Below are 27,100 nucleotides of genomic sequence, written 5' to 3' on the forward strand. Positions count from 1 at the left end.
TTTTTTTTCGTAGTAATTAGTTAATTAATTTTAGTTAATAATAATTCAACTTCCATAAGAAGAACATTGTTCGAATTAGGATAAATCATAAGTTAGTATTCAATTGTCCCTAAATAGCAATCCCTGTGGGATCGACCTCGTTCTTGCGCACCTATTACAATAGACCTCGTGTGCTTGCGAGTGTTATTATTATTAAAGTAGGAGTTAATTAACCTGTTTATTTAGGCTGGTTAAATTCCTATCAGATGTCTAGTATGACTTTGTGCTATTGGAGAAGACTTTTGAAAAAACATTGGACAGGAGGGGATTTTTCTAGTCTATGGTGAGGACATGAATAGAGCAGGTCAGAGAATATATCCCATGCTTCGGAGAATGTCTCACTCAGACTATGTCTGAAGAATTGTATCTTGTTTACTATCTCTTCTGTTTTCTTCGGTGGAAAGTACTTCTTCATGAAGGAGAACACTATCTTTTCCTATGTATCGAAAGAATTGGGCTTCTGAGATAGAAACCATGCATGGCTCTTGCCAGCTATAGTGAACGGAAACATTCTCAGCTTAATTGATCAACGGATACCCCTGGATGATTGAACGTACTACAGACCTCAGAAATCCGGTGCAAGTTCTCATAAGTGAAGTAGACTAGTTTGGATTATCTCAAAGATTTTTTATGTGGTTCACCATAGATTGTTTACAGTTTGAATGTTGGGAGTTGAAGAAAAGAAGGTATACTCTTAGTTTAGGACTTGTATTGGTTTCTAGTTATGAAGAACATTGAAAACTTAAGTTGCTTTGAAGATTGAAAGAACACAAACATGGAAAAAAAGATTGAATTGAAAGATTGGAACAAAGAACAACAAAAAGAAGATTGATTGAATAACAAAGCAAAATAACAAGATTTAAATGAAGAATAATAACGTAAAATGACTTGAATGAAAAAGACTATAAAAATAAATCCTAATGACACTAGATTAAGTCTAGGTGCATTCTCTCTCCCTAACCTTTGGTTCATATACCCCTACTTTATGCTTTTTATTTATTTGCCCTTCTCCATTACATTTGAGACACCTCACCTTTCACTTTATGTTTTTTTTTTCCTTTTGCTTTTTGATTTCTTCTTGATGAAGATAGGTTTTGGAGAATGCCATATTTAGTGCTAAGGACCTCCATCTATGGTCTTCTGAGTTGAGGGCTTTGACCTTTGACCTTGACCTTTGACTTTGACTTTTGACCTTGACCTTTGACTTTAACTTTGATTTATTATAAGTTATATTAATCTTGTTTCGCAGAGTGTAATTGCATTGACCATATGCAACAAGGCCTTAAACTACTAGGAATTCCCTAGTGGACGAGCTTTAAGACTTGTCAGAGTTTTCCAGTGAAGATACTCACAAACTTCTTCTATTTAGTACAAATGGCCTTGTTTCCTTATTTATTAACAGAAGTCCATACATCTCATTAGCGGGGAATAAGGACAAGCTCCTTTGAACTTAGAATAACATATGTACAGTAATTTAATCATCTAAAGATAAATGCGCAAAAAAATAAGCAATAAAATGCAAAAGCTGAGTTGTTTTCGAGAGTTTTGGAGAGCGTCCTTAAGGTAGGTGCTCACAGGGGTGTATTGCAATCACAACTTTCTAATAAATTCACTCAAGGTTCTTTCTCTCAAGTGCAGCGGGCACTTATATTCCTCACATACTCAAAGCAATTGATCACGCTTGCCACTTACTATCACACCATACTATTCCTAATTGAGCTAGAGGTATTTTATTAGGAGTTACATACGGGGCTAGGGTTATGGTTTAGAAGAAAAAGGAAGGAAAAAACAAAATCTGATAAGTTGAGAAGTTGTGTCTTCAAGCTACTTGTAACCAGAGAAGAGCCTCGTTTTGTTCTTTTGCTTCCGAATTGTGATACATTCTTTTAGCCCTTTGGCTTTGTGACTCCATATGATTTTGAATTTTTGGGAGTTCTAACTTTGCTTTTGTTTCTTTTTATTTTGGTTTCTGATATCGTCTCCTTTTTTTATATTGAACTTTTGGAGATTCGATTTTTTACTCCTTTGATTTTTTTGAAGTTTTGGTTTTTGATAGGTCTTTCTTTTCTTTTTATTTTTATTTCGAAGCAACTAACTGATCTGTTTTTGTACAAGGTCTTCTCTTCTCTTTTTCTGATATTCATCCAGTTCTCAACTCGTCAGATGGGTAAGCTTTTTATTGTGTGTTGTAATGGGTTAGGAATTTTTGGTGAAGAATAAAAAGGCTTTTTAGAAAATGGTGAAGGCTCAGGGTAACTATAGGAAAAAATATCTTTTTGGGTTGTTAACGTTTATTTGGCTGTATCGATCCAAAAATGGCCTAAATTCTCTCTTAGGATATGGCGTAGTGATCAAGCAAGTGGACGTGTAGTTTTTCTATCCAAACATCCTTTGTGTCATCACTCAGTAATCATTCAGATGAGGCTTTTGGCTAAATTCTCACAGGATATGGAACTTAATTGTTCTAACCTTAGTCTCGGAAACTCACTGTTATATACAAATAAATGCTGATGCATGCCATTCATGCAAAGATGCATAAACTATTGTACGTATATTAGTCTAAGTTCGAAGAATGAATCCTTACTCTATTGCTATAATGAGACACTACTACAGAAAAGCTCATATACCACTGTTATTTACAGTGGTAAAAAGCCTTTAGCCACTGTTTTCATACCGTGGTAACAACCACCGTGACAAATACTTCTAACAAAACCGTGGGGAAAAGTACCTCTTATATACCACGATTTTAAATAAAACAGTGGTATTAGGATTTACAAACCGTGGTTAATAGTCCGAAAAGTTTGGTCTTATATTTACAAACCGTGGGAAATAGTGATAATATATACGACAGTTGGATACAAACCGTAGGTTATATAAACTGATTATACCTCGGTTCTTATCAAACCGTGGTGTATAGTCATTACAAACCGTGGGTTATATAAATTGCTTATACCTCGGTTCTTATCAAACCGTGGTTTATAGTGTTTTTTTTTTTTTTTTTTTTTTTTTTTTATAAAAACCCCTAATTATTTGATTCTAATCATATTTATTCAACCTGCAACCTGCCCATTTTCACCATATATATCCACACTGGATTTAAAAACACATTGCTCAAATAAACAATTCATAGTGCAACACAAACAAAAGAAATAAATTTACACATCCAACACAAAAACATTGAATTGCTAACACAATTTGAAAACAATCCATTCCCAATCGAAAATCCAAATTATAATCAATACAAATATATTATAAAAAACCTCCAAACCAACTTATTCTATTTTGTTTTGTATTCGAAATAACTTCACCAAGAACATCCTCCTCTATGTTGGCATTCTCGTCCCAAGAACATTCAGCCAAGATTAAACAAAATTTGGTCACCCTACAAAAGAAATAGTCGTGATTAAAAATAAAATAAAAAGTACTCATTCAAGGATCAAAACAATTAAAATCGGTGGCATATATTCATTCAAGGAATTTACCCCCTGGTGGACTCTTTAACAAGCAAGCTTACAAAAAATGCAGCGTTTGGCACCTTTCTAACAGACGAAGGTAAGTGAATGCATGATATAAATAAATATGCTACAAGTACATAGAGCTCGGATAATATAAGCATAAAGAACCCGGATAATACCTTACTCAAATAGCAGTGATGATCGTCAGATTGGAGAGCATGCAATTCCTTTTTTTTCTTTTGGTCTTCTTGCTTTTCCCCCTTCATTGAATTGATACCCTACACAACACACTCAACGACAACAAAATGATCTATCGAGCTAGGAAAGTGTCACGCCCCAAATCTCAAACAACTATATATACCTAAGATACATGACTTTTTCTGGAAAAATTTTAGCAGAATCTCCTCTGTATTTTCAACATTTCATAAATAAAAATCCTGTCATAACCTGAAAATTTAAGCAATATACTTCTCATTGATTAACCCAGCTACTTAACTGTCTCGACCAATGCCAGAGCAGTTAAGTAACCAGTTTGCAAAATGAGATCACTACAACACTAAGACTTAGTACGCCAGATTCTCATAAATTTAAAAACAACATACGAAGCTCTTGGATGCATATGGTAGTCTCTTCTGCTGAATATAAAAGAAAGGACGGAATTAAATAATATGAAGAGAAGTCGTGGTCCAAAGAAGCAAGAACAATATATTGTATACAAGAAGTTGCACTCACAAGATTTGCTATTGCAACTGTATGCAATGTCTGCATGGGTTAAGAAAATATATTAAGCACCCCCTAAGTTCAGTTAAGTAGTTTAATTTGCAGATGGAAGCTAAAACAAACCTGCTCTATTAGCAACAATATATCTTAAAAAGAAAGCACAACCAGGCCAGCACTATAAAAAATTGATGCTGCCGAGCTCATCACAACATACTTGACCAGAAAAATGCCACTGAAAAAACATAAGACTGCAAAAAACTTACATAGCAAACAAGGGCTCGCGTACACTACCGTGATTAGCTAATCTTTTTTTTTTACCTTGTCCTCCATCCAGGCATGAATCAGATGCTCTGCCTCTGTGGTAGGCATTAGCAAGTCACTAATAGAAATAGCCCACACAGAAGACTAGTATAGCCACCGGCCTCCTCTTTAACTTAACCAATTATATATGAAAATCATAAAAGAGAGTGATCCATGGTACAATCTTATAAATAAGGAATTGCAAGAGAAAAAAGTATGTACCATAGTGTTCTCATAGTCATGAGTGGCGATAACAGTAATAAATTCCAATTATGCGAACCTCACATGCATCACGCAAATACACCAAAAGTTCCTATTCAAATAGCTAAGAGAAAACACTAACCAGGGGGATTACGTATACCCTAACCGACTACTAATTGCTTCAAGTATCCTTCATCTCTATCCAAGTTGCCATCTGCACCACAAAATTAAATACAAGAAAGGCCTTAATGATTTATAACAAGGCAAGTCACAACATATAACCAGTAAAAAAACACTGACAACGAAAGAGTTATGTAATACCTACGTGTACTCTTGAGATTCAATTCCTATAGGCTTAGTATCCCGTCTTTCGAGAGCCTATAAATTCAATTCCTATAGGCTTAGTACAAAGTAATAGATTATTTCCAGGGGGTTAAGTGCGTGGTCATTTCTTAGTATAAAATCTCACTTAAAAGTAACTGCATGGTGGGGAAAACTAAGTTATTTGTAGTTTAATGCTTGGAAAGTTGCAGTAAAGTTTAGAATGAGTTTGCATAATTTCACAATGAGACTTCAAAACAAACTGTCCATAGCATATAGTCTATCGATTTCTTTTAAAAAAAATAAAATAAAATTCCCCCAAACGAAAGGTAATGCTGCAAATGCAATTAATTAATTTAATCAAAAACACATTCAGAATTCTAGCTACCATACACAACATTTCAACAAACCAAAATAAGGAAATAACAACATTAAGCTTAAGAATAGTGGTTTTATATACCTTTGAATTGGAAAAGTGGAAATAATAAGCACCAGCAACAATTGCAACAACAGCTACATACAACAATACCCACAAATGAAATTCTAGTATTTTGCAAGAACTCCATTTCCTTCTTATTTTTTATCCCACCAAGAACAACACCAACAACAAAACCCCTCTTTTATTGCTAACTGGCCCAATAGCTAGGCCTAATAGCTACATACAGACATTCTGTAAATGTATGGAGTCGAGTTGGAGATTTCTTACTTCTTGCCGAGGAACAGTCCCATACGAGCTTCCCAACGACCACATTTGTGAAGCGTGACACCTCTGTATTTGGAGCTCCCCCTTGCGAATCCAGTGATATGCATGGCGATGAAGAATGTGGACAAATTATTCCTTCGCAAGCACAACACACCTGCACTTGCACCTGCACCAGCACTACACAACACAACACACATACCAATTACCAGCAGCCTACAGCCATATGTACTTGTAATATAGATTAACCAAAGTCGCAACTAACCAAAGTCATATGTATCAAGATTACTTTATCGATAAAGTGGTCCTAGTCCTCTACAACCCTCAAATGGCTCAATTAAAACTAAGAACAGAAGATACTTTCTCATTAGTTGCTAATATCTACTAAAATATTTAAAAGGAAAGAACATGCACTTACCCGAGAAATAATTAATTGGATGATGACATTGACCCATAGGCCCATGGGGAGGAGGGGGTTTAAGGCATTTGCAAACTGCCTTGGCCGCCAAATTGGGCGTTGTCGAACAAAAGGACTTGCGGAATCTTTTGAAGCGAAGAGGAAAACAATTGCCTTACGTTTTGCGTGAACCTTCAAGTTCTCGTGATAGATACAAGTATCACAAAGGTCGAGCTTATACAGGTACTACAAAAAATAAAAACCAGAAAACAATAAAGATACTGATGAAAGGGAAAGGAAATCCAATAACACTTCACGTACCTCTATCCGCAAAATGCAAGCCACATAGCCAAATGCATACTGCAAGGAAGTCGCTTAGACATTCCCAAAGCAATTTATACTATGCTTAAGTACAAGATACACAAGGACAGATCGAGGTAACAAGAGGAACAATCTAAAGTAACAATAAGATAACCAGTTAAAGGTATTTGTAAATTGTGAAATTGCTTAAAAAAATAGTGAAGTTCCCTAATTAGATCCAGTTAAACTAAACAGGTGAAGTGATTTACTTTTACAGCCAAAAGCCTTTATGTTAATACCAATGATCAACAAAAACACTAATACCACATGCTAAGACACAAATCTACCAACTTAGATTTTAAACTACATAACCTTAAGTCCAAAGAAAATACTTTATATAGTCTAATCCTAAGCAATTACAATATTGGCTAACAATGAGCACAGGTGGGCTTCTACATGCCAAAATCAATTATAAGTGGGGCCATTTCTAGTCAAATGTAATAGAGGCGCAAAAGGTATAAAGACGAAACCGACAAGTAATAGGTTATCATCCTAGGCAAAGTTGATATGCCAGTAGATTTTATTTCACTGATCTACTATATCCATATAAAAATTTACGATGCAAAGCGAAAGCTTTATGCAAAACAATACTAGTATCAAAGATAATTAAACCATTGATTAAATCTTGCTTCTAAATTTGTGCTGAAATGATTAATCAAAGACCTTGGGGAGACAATTTATTAACCCTTAATAAAATCCCCATTATTGCGACATTTTATCAAACACTTTATATATCGACAATAAACCGAAAACACAGATATAAGCTGCTACTTGGTCGTTGTTGCCTGCTTCTCAACACATCATCCAACCAACATACTCGTTCAATCAAACAGTTTAAGGCAAGCAACTCAGAGTACATATAATAAAACTTGCAGATTGGTATAGCTAAAATAAATCACTAGAAAGCAACAAGGAAGAACATAGAGAAAACCCACCCTACTTAAGTATCCAACCCTATTTAATTTAACTGCTAAGAAGACTCATGAGGTTTCCTCAAAAGAACAAATAAGCATGAATTTTGAGGTAAAATTCAGAAATTTAATAGATAGACTTTATAATCACAATTAAAAAAAAAACAAATATGAATTTAGAAATGAGAAACCCAGAATAGCTTGCCTTGGCGGAAGAGAATTTGAGATAGAAATCGAGTTCGAGATATAAGGCTTAACCGATTCAATTCCTTTCTGATTCACTTTGAAGCTCCAGTTGAGAGGTAAATTAAATTAGTGGGATTCGAGCCTCTGCTTTCGTCTCTCCAGAACCACTTCAATCGACGATTGAAAGATGCTCAACACAGTTAAATTAAAATGGTTTCTAAAAAGAATAGTAGAAGTTGGAGAAATGGAGAGTGAATAGCGCAAGGCGGTTCTGAGAGAGTGAGGTTTTTTGGTGTAAAACTTCAAAAGCCACGGTAGCTAATTATTTTGCCCAAAATAAAAAAAGTTATAAATCACTGTTTGAGGAAACAGTGGGGTTATGTAGTTTAAAATACATAAATAATTGGAACCGTGGCTTATGGCAAACTAGACCCCACGGTTTACACGAAACAGTGGTGTAAACTAATAAACAAATAACAAACAAAATTTCGACCGTGGTATAACTATACTAGCCACTATTTTTGGTAGAACAGTGGTATAAAACTTCTTCCTTACCGTGGTAAATGTGTTATTCTGTAGTAGTGAGACTTCTAAACTTTTTATTCATTATAGAAAAAAGAAACAAGACTTTTTAATACTAAACAGAAAAATAATTTTGGTCTTTTTCGAAAAAAAATTTAGAAAGAAAGAAATATACTATTATATCTACTATATAGAAAATGCATAGTTTTTGCAAAATGTTACTATACCACCCCCAAATAGAACTATGTTTTGTCCTCAAAGTATGAAGAGATAAAGAAAGAGATTACCATAGAAACATTAGCAAAAACGGCGATACACCTGTATTCTGTTCTTCATGATGAAGATACGTCACCCCCAAATAAGTTTTGGGGCGTGGGTTGTTTGATATAGAACGAGAAATACATGGTTTATTATACTAGGCATAATTACTCTATTATGAAATCTTTTTGTGTTTTTTAATTTTTGAAAACATATATGAAATGCATGAAAAAAAAATGGAAAATTTTGACATGATGTATCTGTATTACCTTCTACTCATATACCAAATTCCATAAGAAAACAAATAAAACAAGCATATATAATATTAAACATATAATTAAACTTATACTAAACGTCATAAATAAAGAAAAATAAACAACAACTAAAGATAATAAACTATCTATACAAACACTAGGGAGCTGTGATCATCTCCCAAATGTGCATTTTATTACCCTTATATTACTCATTACAGCCCTTCTTACGTTTAATGAAAAGACAACTCATAACTTTTATTACCTTATTCAGGTTACGGAGAATTTCAGGCCACTTATCATAAAAGTTGTGTCTTAGCACCAAAAGGAGCCTTAATCATGCTTATTATTAAGACAAGAAGCTGCTATAAAAAAGTGTTGAAAAAGTCAAAGTCAATGGTCACAGTCAAAGGTCAAAGCCCTAAACTCAGAATACCAGAGATGGAGTCCCTTATCTCAAAATATGGCATTCTCCAAAACCTATCTTGGTCAAGAAGAAATCAAAAAGCAAATGCATAAAGTGAAGTGTGAGGTGTATCAATTGTAATGGAGAAGGGAAAATCTGTAAAAGGCATAAAGTAGGGGTATATAATCTAAAAGTTAGGGAAAGAGAATGTATCCATTGTTTTAGGGTCCAAACCATTTGGTTTGTAGGATTTAGTTATTGTTTTTCAATTCAAGTCTTTTACTTTATTTTTCTTCATTTCTTTCATTTTAATCTTGTTATTTTTGCTTATTTCAATCAATCAATCAATCAATCTTATTTTGTTGTTCTTTGTTTCAATCTTCATTTCAATACTTGCTTTCAATGTTTTCATATCATTTCCATCTTTTAACAACTTAAGTTTTCATGTTCTTCATTAGCTTAAAACTACACAAGTTCTACGCTAAGAGTCTACCTTCCTTCTTCTTCAACTCCCAGATTCAAACTCTAAACAATTTAGGATGAACCTCACTTCTAATGTTTTGAAGACTACACCACCATCTACAGCTTCAAATGGCACTGCCGTCATGGATTGAAAGAGCAAGAATGCTTGGTTGAGAATCTAAGGAGGAAGCACGATTGTCATCTTTCCATTTCTGATTTTTTTTTTTAAATTTTTTGCTATTTTATTTTGTTGTTTTTCAGTACTGACTTACTTTTTTGCAAGTCAGGGTTCGGGATCAACAAGCTGGAGAGGAGCTGAAGCAGTGGACAAAAGCCGATAGAAGTTTACCAAAACCGCACAAGCGACTGCGGGCCCACGTCAGCATACCACCACTTGATTTCTTTTAGTATCAGTTATGTTGAAGTGTTTACCTGAACTCCGAAACTGGATTTTGTAATAGAGTAGGATAAATCAGTGGAACTTGTTTGTAATAGTTAGAGATAAAAAGAAAAACAAAAAAAAATTATAAAAAATTGGGTTTTTATTGATTTTTGTGGATGAACATGAGTTGAACTTGGTTGAAGTTGAATACTTACCAAGGGATGAGAGTTTTCATTGCCTTGGGAAGTTCAAGTGTGTGAGACAAGTTGTGAATCATAGCTCACACACTTTGAATCAACTTGGTAATCAGCACTCTAAGTCCATTTGACTCTAGTTAATCTAGATTATCAATCTAAAGCTAGCTAATCTATTAGATTAGTATAGTATTAGTTTAGTTTTAAGTCTTGGGCCCTTGAAGGCAAACTTGTTTAATTGTCAAAAACCCAACTTGTGGTTTTTTAAGTGGACCTTTATTGTAACTTAAAACAGGGTAAAGCTCGAAATATTGGGCCTGATTCTCAGATCACGCGCCAACCGACGTCGCCTTCTCCTCAAGCAGCATGTAAGCACAGCTTGAGAGATAAATTATAAACCTCCTCGAAGCCCAAGTAAGAGGATACCCTATATGTTCAAGCATGCTTACATGATTGTTTGTAATTTAATTTCCACACTGCAATTTACATTCACGAATGAGGCTAAACCCGAGCCACATAACAACCATTGGGAAGTCATTCCCCAATGTAGGTAAATTGGATGTTGCTTGATTCTTGAAACCCTAGACCAAAAAAATGAATTAAAATCAATCGACTAGAGCTCAAAGTAGTCACGCTCCTCCAAAAAATGACAAAAATATAGCCACGAGGATTTAGAGTAATCAGTTACCAGATTCTGGTGGACCAACTACCTTCCTCACTCCCCTCCCCCAGATTCATCGTGAGTGAGATTCTTGGTAGCACACCACTTGGTGAAGTGACTGCCTACTCTTCTGAGACGTGTAGTACAACCATCCTAGTCTCGCGCCCAATTGTTCCTTTGAACAGGGCATAGTAAATTATAGACCAAGCAAATATTTTCAAAAATCCAAAAAAATGAATTTCTACTATGTGTGCATCATCATTGATTGAGCATTCATGTCTTATCAATATGCATCACAACCATCATGGAATTATAATGCAAACCTAGAACCTTGTTTTTTTTGTGGTAGTCCTTATCACTGGTTATCTCATTGTCCATCATCCTTATGAGTCTATTACGGGAAATCCTTACGATTACGAACTTCAATTTTCAAACTTCCCTAGTACCCCATACACTCAAGAGGTTTCCAGTCATGCCGACAATTCATGGATTTCCATCACAAATAGTCAACCACCATTCATATATCCACCTGGTCAGTCAGAGTACAGTTTCACTCAAAACCCATTACCATTCACATCACCATCCATATCAAATTCATATTTCACTCTACCATCCATCACAGACAAACTCTACTAGGAAATAGCCAAGCAAATATTAATAACTCAGTAAATAGCAACTGCATTATGTTTTCTCTAACCCAATTCACAAGAGGCCACATCTTAGACTAATATTCTTCCCACCAGTCCAGAACCCATCCAACAAGAGAAACAAGGTGTTACTATAATCGGTCAATTACTAAAGCCCATCCTAATACTCATGACCAGTTAAAAACCTATCATCCTCCACCTGACGATCATGACATTTCCAAATCCTATGATGATGACTATATGCTTGAAGTCACAGTTTCTCTCACATGCCTAAACGCATCATCACCCATAAATGAGAAAACTCCGGCAGAAGAAACTCAAGAGCATGTATTGGACTCGACACATTTGGAAAATGGCATCGATAGAAAATTTATGAAGATCTAGGCAAAGAGGACAAAGAAAATGAAGTGCTTGGAAAAGAGAGAGTAAAATCTATGGTGAAAAGTGGAATTCAATTTAGTTGGGCCGTTAAAGATTTATTGATGGAACAAATTTGTGACATTCTTACTATTACAGATATGAACCACAATCTTGTTGAAATGCCAAAACTAAGTGAAGAATTCTCTGAGTTCTCGAGATCATGTGAAGAACCACCACCCAACCATCACCATCCCAAATTAACACCTCTTGAAATCCAACCTCCATTCATAAAAAATCCACCAATTTCTGAGGACGACACCACTAAACCAATTCAAATAAACCTCAAATTCGCACTTAAGCCAATTACCTTTGAGATTATTCATAATTTTCTAAACCTTCCCAGTAAAGAGACTTTGCCCGATATACAAACACAAGAGTCCATTATTTCAGTAGTTGAGAAACCTGGTATGTGCTATTCTACATAATTTGAGCCTCATGACAGACATCTACTACCAACCTCTCACTCTTATGGACAATTCAACTATGACGGGTTATTGCATAAGTTCCATGATGCGTTACATAAACATCCTCTTATTATTCTGCATCTTACACTCCAAATGCATCATTTCATTCTTTTTAGGGGTGTATGCTTTTATATATTTTTCTATGAAGGCCCCCAACTGTTTAGGCTATTAGTATATAGTTAACAGCATATCATCCATCTCATATGCATAATTTTGGGGAATCTGAGTTAAAACGACCCCACATATAGTCTTGAATATCTGACTATAAAATATTCATGTTATGTTTTCTCGATGCATTCCATGGGAGTGCATCATTAAGGTAACCGGACCTCTCCACTTGGAGGGTGTGGTTGTAAGTGCTGGAGCCTTGAGTCCACAGTATATCTTACGCATTCAACTTTAGCACTTTTACTCATCGTTTAAGTAGTGTACCCCCATGGAGCAAGTATACAATTTTTCTTTTCTTTATTTTACACTTCTTTCTAGAATAACTTTTATATTCGTGTCTTTTACAATTCGTGTCTTCATTTTCATTTCCCTGTTTTTTGTTTTTACATAAGCATTTTTCTTTCAATCTTCACCTTTGACGCTGAGAAGTCTTTCCTCTATAAAGAAGAGATGTGAAAAAAAGCAGAGGGCGATGAGAATTGAGTGAAGGTGTCTTACGGTTGCCTCTCATGGTTGTTTAGCATGTCTTGTCTTCCATAGGCATGCCATACCGTGGGATGGTTAGCAACTGGAGCCCTTGATTTCGAAAACTGCTTTTACCTTCTATAGGCGATTTCTAATTGTTTTGAGCTTCGTCTTTCTCTCTGGTTACAATAGCTACCAAATAGGGCTAACTAGAGATTAGGAGAGGAAAGACTAGATTATCTAGCAATAGAGCTAGTCCTTTTCACTAGACTCGCTTTCTTGTAAAACAAGGAAGTGCACAATCTAGGGCAAGCCAAACCCCACGCTGGTTCTCAATTAGAATCACTTAATTTCAAGCACCTTCTATTGGGAGGATCACTTTCGTCATAGTGATTTTTCTTAGTAGTTTTATAGTTTATATTTTTTCTGTCATAGTAATTTAGGAACATAAAAACCAAAAAGCCAAAAACAAATGTTTCTTTCTTTCTTTAATAAAATTGTTGTTTTCACCACGCTTATAATAGATGATTCTCGATACATCAATAGTTCAATGATTTTTTTCAAAAACAAAATGGGCAATGGATTTTACACATATCAACCCCTAGAACAACACAATTTAGGGGCGGTTTAAGATTAGCTTTTCTTACTAAGGGTTGCCTATATCACCGACCTATTCCCCCAACTCACGTAGCTGAAGCTCTGTCTGCCTAGATTGGGTTCGCTATAGAGCAGACACGAAAGTTGCCTGAGATTACTTGTTATGATTTGTTTTCAAAAAAATTAGTGCTTAGAATCACAGCTTTTGAGTACGAGTATCTTAAAACATCTCTCCATACTTTTCAAAACTAGAAGATATAAAAATAAAATTATACGCCCCGGAGTAACCAAAATGATACCGGATCAACGTATAATTTTATCGTCTTGTCAAAAGCTCTATATGGTTAGAGATACATTTAGATTGGAAAACCAAGTATTTAAACACACACACACACACACACACACACACATTTCATATGTGTCTGTATAGATAGTTGTTTACATACTTTTTATTTTTTCAATCGTAGTCTAATCATAATCATGCATGCATGTTAGATTTCCTACATTTCATATATATTTTCAAAAATACAAAAACCCAAAAAGATTTCATAGTAGAATAGTTATCCCTACTATAATAAACCATGTATTTCTCATTCTATATCAAACAACCCACGTCCCAAACTTATTTGGGGGGGGGGTGGCGTATTTTCATCATGAAGAATAGAATACAGATGTATTACCGCTTTTGCTCATGTTTTTATGGTAATCTCTTTCCTTCTCTCTTCATACTTTGAGGACAAAGTATAGTTCTATTTGGGGGTACATGGTATAGTAACATTTTGCAAAAATTAGGCATTTTCTATATAGTAGATATAATATTATATTTCTTCCTTTCTAACAATTTTTTCGAAAAAGACAAAAAATATTTTTCTGTTTAGTATTAAAAAATTCTTGTTTCCTTTTTCTATGATGAATAAAAAGTTTAGAAGTCTCATTATAGCAATAAAGTAAGGATTCGTTCTTCGTACTTAGGCTAATATACGTACAATAGTTTCTGCATCTTTTCATGAATGGCATGCATCAGCATTTGTTTGTATATAGCAGTGAGTTTCCGAAGCCAAGGTTAGAACAATTAAGTTCCATATCCTGTGAAAATCTAGTCGGAAGCCTCATCTGAATGTTTATTAAGTGATGACACAAAGGATGTCCGGATAGAAAAACCACACGTCCACTTGCTTGATCACCACGGCATATCCTAGGAGAGAATTTAGGCCCTTTTTGGATTGATATAGCCAAATAAACGTTAAAAATCGAAAAAAAAATAGTTTCCATCTAGTTACCCCTCTTGAGCCTTTACCCCTTTCTAAAAGCCTTTTTATTCTTTACCAAAAATTCCTAACCCGTTACACACACAATAAAAAACTTACCCGGCTAACAAGTTGAAAACTGGCTAGATATCAGAAAAAGAGAAGAGAAAACTTTGTACAAAAACAGAACAGTTAGTTGCTTCAAAAAGAAAAGAAAAGAAAAGAATGAGAAGAAAAGAAAGAACCATAAAAAACCAGCAAAACTCCAAAAAAAAATCAAATGAGTCAAAAATCAAATCTCCTAAAAGTTAAAAATCAAAGTTAGACGATATCAGAAACAAAAAGAAACAAAAGCAAAGTTAGAACTCCCAAAAATTCAAAATCATATGGAGTCACAAAGCCAAAGGGCTAAAGAATGTATCACAATTCGGAAGCAAAATAACAAAACAAGGTTCTTCTCTGGTTACACGTATCTTGAAGACCCAGTTTCTTAACATATCAAATTTTGTTTTTCCCTTCCTTTTTCTTTCTAAACTATCACCCTAGCCCCGTAACTCCTAATAAAAGACATATAGCTCAATTAGGAATAGGATGGTGTGATAGTAAGTGGAAAACGTGATCAATCGACCCCGGTTTCTTTGGACGTTATTTGAGTATGTGAGGAATATAAGTGCCCGCTGCACTTAAGAGAACAAACCTTGAGTAAATCTATCAAAGAGTTGTGATTGCAACACACCCCTGTGAGAACCCACTTTAAGGATGCTTTTGAAAAGTCTCAGAAACAACTCTGCTTTTGTATTTCATTGCTCATGTTTTGCACATTTATCTTTAGATGATTAAATTACTGTACATATGTTATTCTAAGTTCAAATAAGTTTGTCCGTATTCTCTGCTAATGAGATGTATAAACTTCTGAGAATAAATAAGGAAACAAGACCCTTTGTACTAAATAGAAGAAGTTTGTGAGTACCTTCACTGGAAAACTCTCATGAGGCTTAAAGCTCGTCCACTAGGAAATTCCTAGTGGTTTAAGGCCTTGTTTCATATGGTCAATGCAATCGCACTCTGCAAAACGACATAAATATAACTTATAATAAATCACTCATTTGTGATCTTAGTTTTTTTCTCTCATCTTTGCTTTAGGACAAGCAAGATGCTATTTGGGGGTGGTGATCAACTCCCAAATGTGCATTTTATTACCCTTATATTACTACATTATAGCCTTTTTTACATTTAATGAAAATATAACTCATAGCTTTTATTGTCTTTTTCAGATTACGGAGAATTTTAGACCAGTTATCATAAAAGTTGTGTATTAGCATAAAAAAGAGCTTTAATCACGCTTATTATGAAGACCAGAAGTTGTTATGAAAAAGTGCTGAAAAACTCAAAGTCAAAGGTCAATATCAAAGGTTAAAGCCCTCAACTCTGAAGACCAGAGATAGATGTCTTTATCTCAAAATATGGCATTCTCCAAAACCTATCTTGGTCAAGAAGAAATCAAAAAGTAAAAGCAAAAGCAAAAGCATAAAGTGAAGTGTGAGGTGTCTCTATTGTAATGGAAAAGGGTAAATCTGTAAAAGGCATAAACTAGGGGTATATAATCTAAAAGTTAGGGAGAGAGAAAGTATCCATTGGTTTAGGGTCCAAACTATTTGGTTTGTTTGATTTAGTTCTTGTTTTTCAATTCAAGTCTTTTACTTTATTGTTCTTCATTTCTTTCATTTTAATCTTGTTATTTTTGTTTATTTCAATCAATCTTATTTTGTTGTTCTTTGTTTCAATCTTATTTTCTATACTTGCTTTCAATGTTTTCATGTCATTTCCATCTTAAACAACTGAAGTTTTCATGTTCTTCATTAGCTTAAAACTACACAAGTTCTACACTAAGAGTCTACCTTCCTTCTTCTTCAACTCCCACATTCAAACTCTAAACAATTTAGGATGAACATCACTTCTAATGTTTTGAAGACTATACCACCATCTACAGCTTCAATCTGCCTAGTCAGAATCCGTGTGTGACTTGTCTCGACGTCGAGAACATCCTTCTCCTTGATGACGTCGGGTCCTAGAATGTCTTTTACTACGCAGGAGCACAAATAGAGAGGTGGTGGCAAAAGATAGAATTAAACAGAGAATAGTATCACTTTGGGTTACTCTATTTTGTTTAATTCTCATTTTTAGTTGGTTTACTCAAGCAAAAGATATCTCTAACCATATAGAGGTTTTGATAAGAAGATAAAATTATATGTGAATCCGATATCATTTTGGTTACTCCGGGGCATCTAATTTTCATTTTTATATCCTCTAGTTTTGAAAACTATGGAGAGATATTTTAAGATACTCGTACTCAATAAGCTGTGATTTTAAACACTAAGCTTTTGAAAACAAATCATAACAGGTAATCTCAGGCAACTTTCGTGTCGACTTTTTATTGAACCCAATCCAGTCAGACTGTGGCTTCAGTTATGTGTGTTGGGGGTTTACTGTACAAGACGTAATGGGAAGGTTTATCTTATTGGACACTAGTGGATGGTAGAACTAGGTCTCTTTGGTGGATTTTGGTAGTTCTAGTTAAAATGGGGTGAAACCAATGCTCTGTTCTGATTGTAGTAAGTACTTTGTCCTTGTTTGAATGTATTTGGTGGTTTGATGTGATTGGTGAATGAACCTTGAAGGTGGTTGTGTTTATGGCTTTGGTTGTTACCTCTATGGTGCATTTGATACATTGAAAGCACGTACTTCTTCTGGGTGAAGTGATGATATGTTGGTGAGCAAAAGCCAATTGGTATCTATATGGTTTAAGCTGAGACAAAAAGTGCATGGTGATATGGGCGACCCTTAGTAACACATAACTGATCCTCATACCGCCCTTAGAAGAATGGAGATTGCGTACTCCTAAGGGTTGGTCTATGTGGAATCCAATGCCCGTTTTGTTTTTGAAAAATCACATAACTATTGATGTATCGAGAATCTAGCATAATGAGAACGAAGAAAAACAACTATTTTGACAAAGAAATGTAAAATAAAGAAAAACAAATTTGTATACTCGCTCCACAGGTTCACACTTACTCAAATGACGAGTAAAAAGTGTTTTACAAAGAATATGCGAGATATACGTGGATTAAGGCTCTGGTACTTACAACCACACACTCCAAGTGGAGTGGTCCGGTTACCTTAAGGATGCACTCTCATGGAATGCATCGAGAAAACATAACATGAATCTTTTATTGCCAGATATTCAAGACTATATGTGGGGTCGTTTTAAGTCAAATTCCCCAAGACTATGCATAAGATGGATGATATGTTGTTAACAATATACTAATAATCTAAACAGTTGGGGATCTTTATAGAAAAACATATGAAAGCATACACCCCCAAATAGAATGAAATGATGTAGTTGGAGTGTAAGATGCAGATTGATGAGATAATGTTTGTGTAACCCATCATTGAATTTATGCAATAACCCATCATAGTTGAATTGCCCAACTAAGTGAGAGGTTGGTGGTAGATGTCTTTCATGAAGCTCAATTGATGGGGAAAAGGACATACCAGGTTTCTGAACTACTGAAATGATGGACTCTTGCGTTTGTATATTGGGCAAAGTCTCTTTATTGGGAAGGTTTAGAAAATTATGAATAATCTCATAGGCAGTTGGCTTAAGTGCGAATTTGAGGTTTATTTGAAATGGTTTCATGGTGTTGTCCTCGGAAATTGGTGGATTTTTTTTATGAATGGAGGTTGAATTTCAAGAGGTGCTAATTTGGGATGGTGATGGTTAGGTGGTGGTGTTTCACATGATCTCGAGGACTTAGAGAATTCTTTATCTAGTATTGGCGGTTCCACAAAATTGTGGTTAATATCTGTAATAATAAGGATGTCACAAATTTGTTCCATCGATAATTCTTTAACGGCCAAACTAAATTGAAATCCACTTTTTACCATAGATTTTATTCCCTCTTCCCCAAGCATTTCATTTTCTTTGCCTTCTTTGCCTAAATCTTCATAAATTTTCTCAATGCTATTTTCCAAGTATGTCGAGTCCAATACATGCTCTTGAGTTTCTTCTGTCGGAGTTCTTCAGGCATATAGTAATCATAAGATATGAAATTCTCACGATAGTCAGGTGGAGGTTGATAGGGATTTGATTGGTCATAAGTATCAGGATGGGCTTTAGCAATTGGCTTTGTTATAGTAACACCTTGTTTATGTTTTTAGTTAGGTTCTAGACTAGCGGGAAGAATATTAGTCTCAGATGTAGCATTATTTGAATCGGATTGGAGAAAACATAAAGTAATTGCCATTTGTTGAGTTAGTATTGTTTGCTTGGCCATTTCCTGGTAGAGTTGGTCTGTGATTGATGGTGGAGAAGGATATGAATTTGATATGGATGGTGATGTGAATTGTAATGGATTTTAGGTGAAACCGTACTCTGATTCACCAGGTGGATATATGAATAGTGGTTGACTATTTGTGGTGGAACTCCATGAATTGTCGACATGACTAGAAAACTCGAGTGTATGGGATATTATGGAAGTTTGAAAATTCACTACAAAAAAACAGGTTTTACCCCAAGATTTTAGACCGTCGTAGGACCGTAGGCTTTTTGTGCGTCGGAAATAGTCTAGCAATAGTCATGACCGTGGATAAAGCCTACCAATAGCGACGGTCTTTGCATCAGCTATTGCTGTTAGTATGGCCATGGCAAAAACCGCTGGATAATTCGTGGCAAAAGGTCACTTTTCCCTACGATTTTGATCTGTGGGAAAAGAGCAGTTTTTCCTACAGTTTTGGTCCGTGGGATCTGATGTTTTTGCTATAGCTATAAATCGTGGCAGAGTTATTTTTTTAAAAAAAATTATAATAATTGATATTTCAATTCTTAGATCTTTTCCCCTGCAATCAATAAATCAATAGAGACCTACCAATCACCTAGCTAAGCTTCCATAACCATCCTATAGCTCAAAATCACCATTTCCATTCATTCTCGTCATCCCGAAAGATATAAAAATGAACTTCACAAAACAAATAATTGAATTAACTAGTAGTGTCTCTCTGTATCACATGTATTATATAAACACTTTACTAAAGAAGAAGATAGACAAGTAATATGAGATATTCTATACACCAATAACTAATAAATGCATGGTAAACTCAGATTATTAGAGCGGTTAACACCTGCTATTTCTAAGTACTATACATATTCTCAAGTAGAATACAATATTATAAGATAATACGCTAGATTGTAATCTCAAGTTGCATTAGTGTGAGCCTTTCCAGCTTGTTACTGGTTCAATAAGCTGCAACAAGTCAAGCATAAAGACTACAATAAGTCTTAGAACGAAAAATTACTTAAACATATAACGGAATGCATGATAAATGTAGGAGTCTTACATAGCAAGTCAAAGTGCTAGTCCAAAAACGCAAACCTTGTATTGAATTCGAATCAATCCTTCATAATTTCCTACAAACCAAAGAGGCCGGATATAAAAAAATGAGTGACCTAACTTTGAAAAATAAATTCATAAATCACTAGTGCGTTCAAGAAGCAAAACTGGTGTATCAAGTGTATGTAGACAACTTGATGAAGCCCAATATATGAGACTAACTTTCACCTATCAAACAAATAATATATACTGGGCGCTGTCTAAAAAGGGTCTTATTAAGCTACAAGGTGCTAAAACAGGATGGTCAATTGATATATGTACTAAACTATGGAATTCGGAATTATTAAAACTAAAGTTGAAGTGAAAAAAATGAGGCTAAGAAGCCTTCACAGTTAGGTGGGTGTCAACTAAAAAAAAAAGAAACGTAAATTAGATGTATATTCCTATTACCTCTTTGAAACCATGATCTCCTTACTGCTTGACAGATATCCCGCTCATGTCTCTCCAAGTGTTCGTCATTTTTATGTGAATGAGATCGAGTCAACAATGGCCCTGAGAACTCAACTAGAATATGTAGCTTACTGAAAAGAATATGAACAGATCTTACTTTTAACTTGTCGTTGGGTATAACAGTTGGTAACTAAAGCCCATTCTACTTGATTGGTTGAGTTAAGACTTACCAGTAGGTGTTTATGATATATAGTATCTAGTTGAGATAACTTACCAAATCGTATCAGTGGGTCTTCTTCTCGAGACTTGGTACTTGTCCCATCTATGGATTCTCCATTTTCTTGACGTTTTGACTCGGAAACACTTGACTTCTTGAGCTGGATCTACTGTTTGATCTTATGGACGCTGCATCTTCTTTTTGCCTTCTTGCCCATGCAAAGTCGCTTGAAGACTCTGTCAATGCAGATTAGTGGCATGGACTTGTTCTCATTTTATGAAGCTTTGAAGAAAACAAACACAAAAAATGAGATGGAGGGTTGTCGGGGTGAAATGACAGTATACCATATATTTTTTAGATATGTAAATCGGAAGTTTAGTAATCAGTATAAAGCAACTATTGGAGCTGATTGTTTTGACTAAAGAAGTTCAATTTGAGGATAGGCTCTTCACATTGCAGGTGATTTTTAAAAGGCAGCTCGAAGCCTTCCAATAAGAGCGTCGAGGCTTCCCCAGGCTTGACAGAGGGGACAGGGACAAGGTGCTGGTGGATTAGCGCGTCCATAGAAGGGGCAGATTTGGTTGTGGACTTTGGTTTTGCCAAATTGATCGAGGTAATGAAGAAATTCAAGGACATGAGCACTACTGCACCTAGAGAGTGATAGTAGGGGCTTGTGATTTCTCAAGTACTGGCCAAAAGTGTTCCAGTCTCTGCGCTTCTGGCCTTCGTATCGGCTCAGTGTAGGACTCGATGAAGAAGAAGTAGCGGCCAAGGACAAGGAGCCACTGTTGGTGTTGGTGCTAGTGTTTTCAGAGTTCGAACTATCTGCTGCTCCAATTGCCTCCATGAGATTGATGTGCTTTTATTCTCTATGTATTCTTTGATCCTGAAAAAGGGTGTGCTGGCAGGTTATATATTATTCATCATGGTGATACTTATGCCTATCACAAATTCTTCCTTTACCAGGGTTTTTCTTCCCCTAGGCTTATGTATCAATGAGATGTTAGTTTTTGTAATCAACTTATCTCCGAGAATTAATAGCTGTCCATGTGATCGAGTGAGTTAGAGGGAGAGAGTAGGGTTATTTTGTAGTCGAGAGAAAAAAGTTTAAAGAGTAAGAGGTATAAACGTACTAAGAGTAAAACAAACCAGCAGATATAGATATGCCACTTAAATTGAAGAAGTCAAGCAAACTAACTTTTCTTCTTTACCTACTTCCAGCTGATGTAGTGGGAGACTAGCCGGAGTCTTCTTTGATGTTTGTCACTGTACAGATCGAAGACTATTAGCTCATTAAAAGGGTAGTAGATGATTTTGAATGGATCTTGAATGCCTGAGCTTCAGTTTTTTCACACCAGAGATAAGTAGAACAACAAGCATATATGAGGAACTGAAACTGATATTATATTGGACTTGTTCTCAATCTACTTATGTGTGTGCTGCAGTATACCATATATTGATTTGAGAGGAATAACAAAAGATTTTGACACAAGGAACAACAAGCAAAGAATGGGAAGAATAGAATCTTGAAGGATGTCAAACTACATCTCCAGGTTCAACTCAAGAAGTCAGTATATGCTTACCTTAAATAAAGAAGAAACATAAAAAATTTCCAAACCGAGGAAGTATAGAGTTGCATCCCATAGATATTGGTTCTTATAAGTTTATAAATGATAACCTCGCTCAGGAACACTTCTGACATCTTTAAAGGCCTACCACTATGTTTCTTTATTAAGCAATCCTTAAAATACACCCAAACCGGACCAACACTACAGTATAGATGTTTATCGGAAAAAAAAACACTACAGTATAGATGGCAACAAGAGTAAAACCTACTGTACCTAGCTTTTTCTTCTTTTTTCTGACAGTGTTTACTTTCATCTTCGATGTGACAAATGTAATTAAAGAAAAAAAGTTCAATAAAAGAATCTCATTATACTTGTAATATACAACAATAACATTTATGTGTGACATGACAAGAGGAATAGAGTATTACCCGGAAATGAAAATAACACTAGATTATTTCATTGGAAATGAAAAGAGCTAGTACCATTTCACTCATCGTTGGCAATACACTTGTTTCTTTCTTTTCGTTTTGCAGATCCCCCCTCCAAGGAATAAACAAAACGGGAGTATCTTCAAAACTTGAAATTTCCAAATTTGACTTCTCGGGCAATTTCTTGCACATCAAATGCTTCCGCCTCTGCAATGTCAACAGAATCAAGATGTTGTCTGTATTGATGATAGTTTAACCTGTTTTAATATACATGTTGAATGGGACTGCATCAATCATCCTGCAGTGTACGTACTTTTGAGATACTAGTTCCTCACATTCTTTGAGAAGATGCCACCCAATACCCCTCCTGAAAAGATCCAAATAGGAATTGGGTCACATATAGATGATCCAACATAAAACAGTAGGAGGTTTTGAAGTCAGGACTACACTCCTCTACCAGCTATTATCATCAGTCTTCATTATCTCAATAAAGTCAAATAAGGGTGTAGGTCAATTTGTTATATGTGCATGAATCTGAAACAAATTCCGAAACGAAAAAACTGAATGATATATGTAGTATAGCCTAGGCATGACTTTGTTATATCATTCTCTAATTCAGTTCTCAAATAAAGGAAAAGTGGCAACCATGAGTATAAGACCATACCAGAAGATCAACGACACAACTTAGGCATTAGATTAGGGACTAAGAGACACTTGAATAGGAAAGAGCGAGGGGCATATACTTAAATTCTAGCGGAGACAGTTGAAAAAGGAATTGGTCAATATCAATTTCTAGCTGTGTAGGTTTATATAAGTAATGCACACGAGCACGTTGCAACTGCCACAAACACACAAGTAATATTTAATCACCTTAGGATCTCAAGGTTCAAAAACTTTATGAAATTTGGAGTTATACATTAACATTCAACATTTCTAAAGCTTTGATATGGTATCAGTATGGGGGTATACATGCGTTACAAAAAATTAGTACTCATACATACAAGAAAATGATATATATCAAAGGTCATAACTCAAAAAATAAGAACAAAGAACGAAACAAATTTAATCACTCTAATTCACCCAAACTCTTCCACTCCCCACTAATTGACAAAACTTTTCCAAACAATTAAAACTGTAGAGTTGTGAAATGTTTCCACAAAATCAAAAGGTTGATCCAAAATTTTCTACAAAATTAAAGTTTCCCATTGGAATTATTTCAAAAAATCAAACACCCTTAAACTGCCTAATTCTAAACAATATACTCTCTTCATTAGGTCCTATCATCAACATCATCAACGACACTTTATACAAATTGCTTGATAAAGAAGAAAGAAAAACCATCTAGAGGAAAAGTTATCCACGGACTACGTAGATATTCACATTAGCTCCATTTTGTACTAAGAAATGCATGCATCCAAACAGCCAAAACCACATCATCAACCCCCAACAATTGACTAATCCAAGTACTCAAGGGTACATTATTTCATTTCAAAAACTCGATCGAATCAGGGACTCACCAGCAAAATTGCAAGATTATTTTAAGTTGAAGTTAAAATCCAAGGTCTTTGAGTATCATAAAGAAAAATGGGTCACAACACTAGATAAAAGTCACTAATTGATGAAAACATTCAACTAAATAATTTTAGCTAAGCAGCATACAATTAAGTTGCATATTCACATCCAAAAAAATATATAAATAAATAAACCAGTAACCTCTGTTATTAAAATCGAGAAAAGTAAAATTTGGCGAGATTATGTAAAAGATCGATATGAACATACCTGATCTTATAATGAAAAATGCTGTCTCAAGGAATCACCACTTCGAAGCCTACATAAAATGACCAATGTAGACGATTGAAAGGGGGCGGCGCCACAGAAAAACACTTGAAAACCAAACTGGTTCCTAGAACAAATTTAAATAACGACTGTTAAGAAAAATGAAAATTAATCTAACCACTTCATCTAATGTTTGATTAAAAGCAAAAAAATCAAGAAAAAAATTGAAAAACTCTGTTCTTCCAATTTTAAAATTAAACCGTAGAAAAAACAATCCATGCTTGAAATTACTAATAAATTGTTAAGTTCTAATAAACTTACTACTATTTCAGTATATATATATTCACATAATCATGAAAATAAGAGATAAAAACCTCATACATGAATTCCAGATAACTCATTCCACCGACAAATTAGCTCAATACCAGCATCATCAAACAGATTTTAACGCAAAAACAACTTTTTAAGCTGTGTAAGAACATCAATCCGAGTATCTAATGTTGATAATCTATTAGATGTTAAATCCAACTCAATTAAACTGATGAAATCTCAATTCCTTCTAGATCATGTAGCTGATAGCTCGCGAATTGATTCTTCCACTTCCATTTTTTCGGTTTTGTTTGCCATTTCTTGAGCTTAATTGAAAACCCCAACAATTGATTGAAGAAAATTTGGGGGAAATTGAAGAAATTTGATGGGACTGGAAACCCTAGGGCTTATTTGGTAAAAATGTGAATGCATAAAAAAATCTTCAATTCTGACTTCGATTCTGTTTATTTTTTTTCTCTCTTTCTCACTATGGTAAGTGGGCGGTGGGGGACGAAGCGAAGTGGGTGCGGAAGAAAATAGTTAGTGAAGGTGAAAAGAGAACTGTCCAGTAGCTTTTTCTTCCAAGTGTTGTAGTGTTGGGGAAGCACTGATCTATCCGCATAATAATTGAGCCCTAACGCGACGGTCAAAACGCGTGGAACAGTCGTCAAAGCTAAAAATAACGTACCCACGGTTTCTGTCGTGGCTGTACCCACAGCCCAAATAAACAATTAAACCGTGGCTAAAAGAATTAAAAATACGAAACTAGGACAAACCTATTTGCTACAGTCAAAATTTGTGGGAAAATATGCAAGGGTTTATGACCATGGCAAAAAATACCGGGCATCCGTGGGCAAAAGTCTATTTTCTTGTAGTGATTGAGGTTCATAATCGTAAGAATTTCCCGTAGTAGACTCAAATTCGGTATATGATGGACAATGGGATAACTAGTGATAAGGACTACCGCAAAAAGAACAAGGTTATGAGTTTGCATTGTAATTCCATGACAGTTGTGATGCATATTGATAAGACATGAATTCTCAATCAATGATGATGCACAAACAGTAGAAATTCATTTTTTTGGATTTTTGAAAATATTTGCATGGTCTATAGATTACTATGCCCTGTTCAAAGGAACAATTGGGCGCGAGACTAGGATGACTCTACTACACATCTCAGAAGAGTAGGAAGTCACTTCACCAAGTGGTTTGCTACCAATAATCTCACTCACGATGACTCTAGGGGAAGGGAGTAAAAAAGGTAGTTGGTCCAACGGATCGGAATCTGGTAACTGATTACTCTAAAGAATTTATGACTATTTAGTATCACGTACTTTCATTTTTTTTTTAAATGGTACCTATACTTTTTTTCTCGCCTATTAGTACCACGAACTCTCAATTTGTTTCAATTTAGTACCTCAGTCTCTTTTACGTCCAATTCCATCCAATTTCGCTAACGACGAGCTCACGTGAATAGTTTTTTGAATTTTTTTTTTTTTTTTTTTTTTTTTTTTTTTTTTTTTTTTTTGTAATAATCTTTAATCCATCTTAAAATTTTACATGAATAGTGTTTTTTTTGGTAATCTTTAATCAATCTTAAAAACTTATATGAATAGTGTATTTTTTTTTTGTAATAATCTTTAATCAATCTTAAAAATTTATGTGAATAGTGTTTATTTATTTATTTTTTTTGTTTTTTTGTAATAATCTTTAATCAATCTTAAAAATTTATGTGAATAGTGTGTTTTTTTTGTAATAATCTTTAATCAATCTTAAAAATTTACGTGAATAGTGTGTGTTTTTTTTGTAATAAGCTTTAATCAATCTTAAAAATTTACGTGAATAGTGTGTTTTTTTTGTTTGTAATAATCTTTAATCAATCTTAAAAATTTACATAAATTTTTAAGATTGATTAAAGATTATTACAAACAAAAAAAAACACACTATTCACGTAAATTTTTAAGATTGATTAAAGATTATTACAAAACAAAAATAAATAAATAAAATACTATTCACGTGAGCTCGCCGTTAGTGAAATTGGACGGAAAAGAGACTGAGGTACTAAATTGAAACAAATTGAGAGTTCGTGGTACTAATAGGCGAGAAAAAAAATACAAGTACCATTTAGGAAAAAAAATGAAAGTACGTGGTACTAAATAGTCATAAACTCTTACTCTAAATCATCGTGGCTATATTTTTGTCATTTTCTGGAGGAGAGTGACTTTTTTGAGC

General features: G+C 34.7%; 1 protein-coding gene and 1 long non-coding RNA gene across 39 annotated transcripts; both read right to left on the reverse strand.

The window, feature by feature from the left end:
• Positions 1-4,291: 4,291 nt before the first annotated feature.
• LOC147523143 (uncharacterized) lies at positions 4,292-5,922 on the reverse strand. Of its 3 annotated transcripts, none has more exons than XR_015196011.1 (4): positions 5,743-5,922; positions 5,497-5,549; positions 5,041-5,093; positions 4,292-4,929 (listed from the first exon to the last, which is right to left on the reverse strand). It is a non-coding gene; the product is annotated as an uncharacterized LOC147523143 (long non-coding RNA). The 3 variants fall into 3 exon arrangements; XR_015196010.1 differs by having other exon boundaries at positions 5,037-5,093; XR_015196008.1 differs by having other exon boundaries at positions 4,292-5,093.
• Positions 5,923-19,745: 13,823 nt separating this feature from the next.
• On the reverse strand, positions 19,746-25,485 carry LOC147523144 (protein G1-like6). 36 transcript variants are annotated; one of them, XR_015215882.1, is made up of 9 exons: positions 24,942-25,484; positions 24,564-24,687; positions 23,098-23,151; positions 22,785-22,991; positions 22,000-22,054; positions 20,846-21,674; positions 20,572-20,702; positions 20,129-20,198; positions 19,746-20,034 (listed from the first exon to the last, which is right to left on the reverse strand). XR_015215882.1 is itself a non-coding variant. In XM_086597389.1 (8 exons), exon 5 carries the CDS (start codon positions 21,633-21,635, stop codon positions 21,255-21,257), a length of 381 nt encoding a protein of 126 aa, XP_086453515.1. In that variant the 5' UTR covers positions 21,636-21,674; positions 22,004-22,054; positions 22,839-23,151; positions 24,564-24,687; positions 24,942-25,484; the 3' UTR covers positions 19,746-20,034; positions 20,129-20,198; positions 20,572-20,702; positions 20,846-21,254. The 36 variants fall into 36 exon arrangements, 16 of the variants coding, with proteins under 16 accessions (XP_086453515.1, XP_086453502.1, XP_086453508.1 ...); XR_015215824.1 differs by having other exon boundaries at positions 21,987-22,991; positions 24,942-25,485; XR_015215881.1 differs by having other exon boundaries at positions 20,846-21,024; positions 22,004-22,054; positions 22,839-23,151; positions 24,942-25,483.
• Positions 25,486-27,100: the final 1,615 nt, after the last annotated feature.

Source organism: Coptis chinensis, chromosome 1, assembly GCF_015680905.1.
Source record: "Coptis chinensis isolate HL-2020 chromosome 1, ASM1568090v1, whole genome shotgun sequence".
Classification (NCBI taxonomy): Eukaryota; Viridiplantae; Streptophyta; class Magnoliopsida; order Ranunculales; family Ranunculaceae; genus Coptis; species Coptis chinensis.

What these genes read in the sequence shown, in the direction of transcription:
- LOC147523144 (XM_086597416.1), bottom strand. Translation starts at nt 21,635, where the DNA reads ATGGAGGCAATTGGAGCAGCAGATAGTTCGAACTCTGAAAACACTAGC.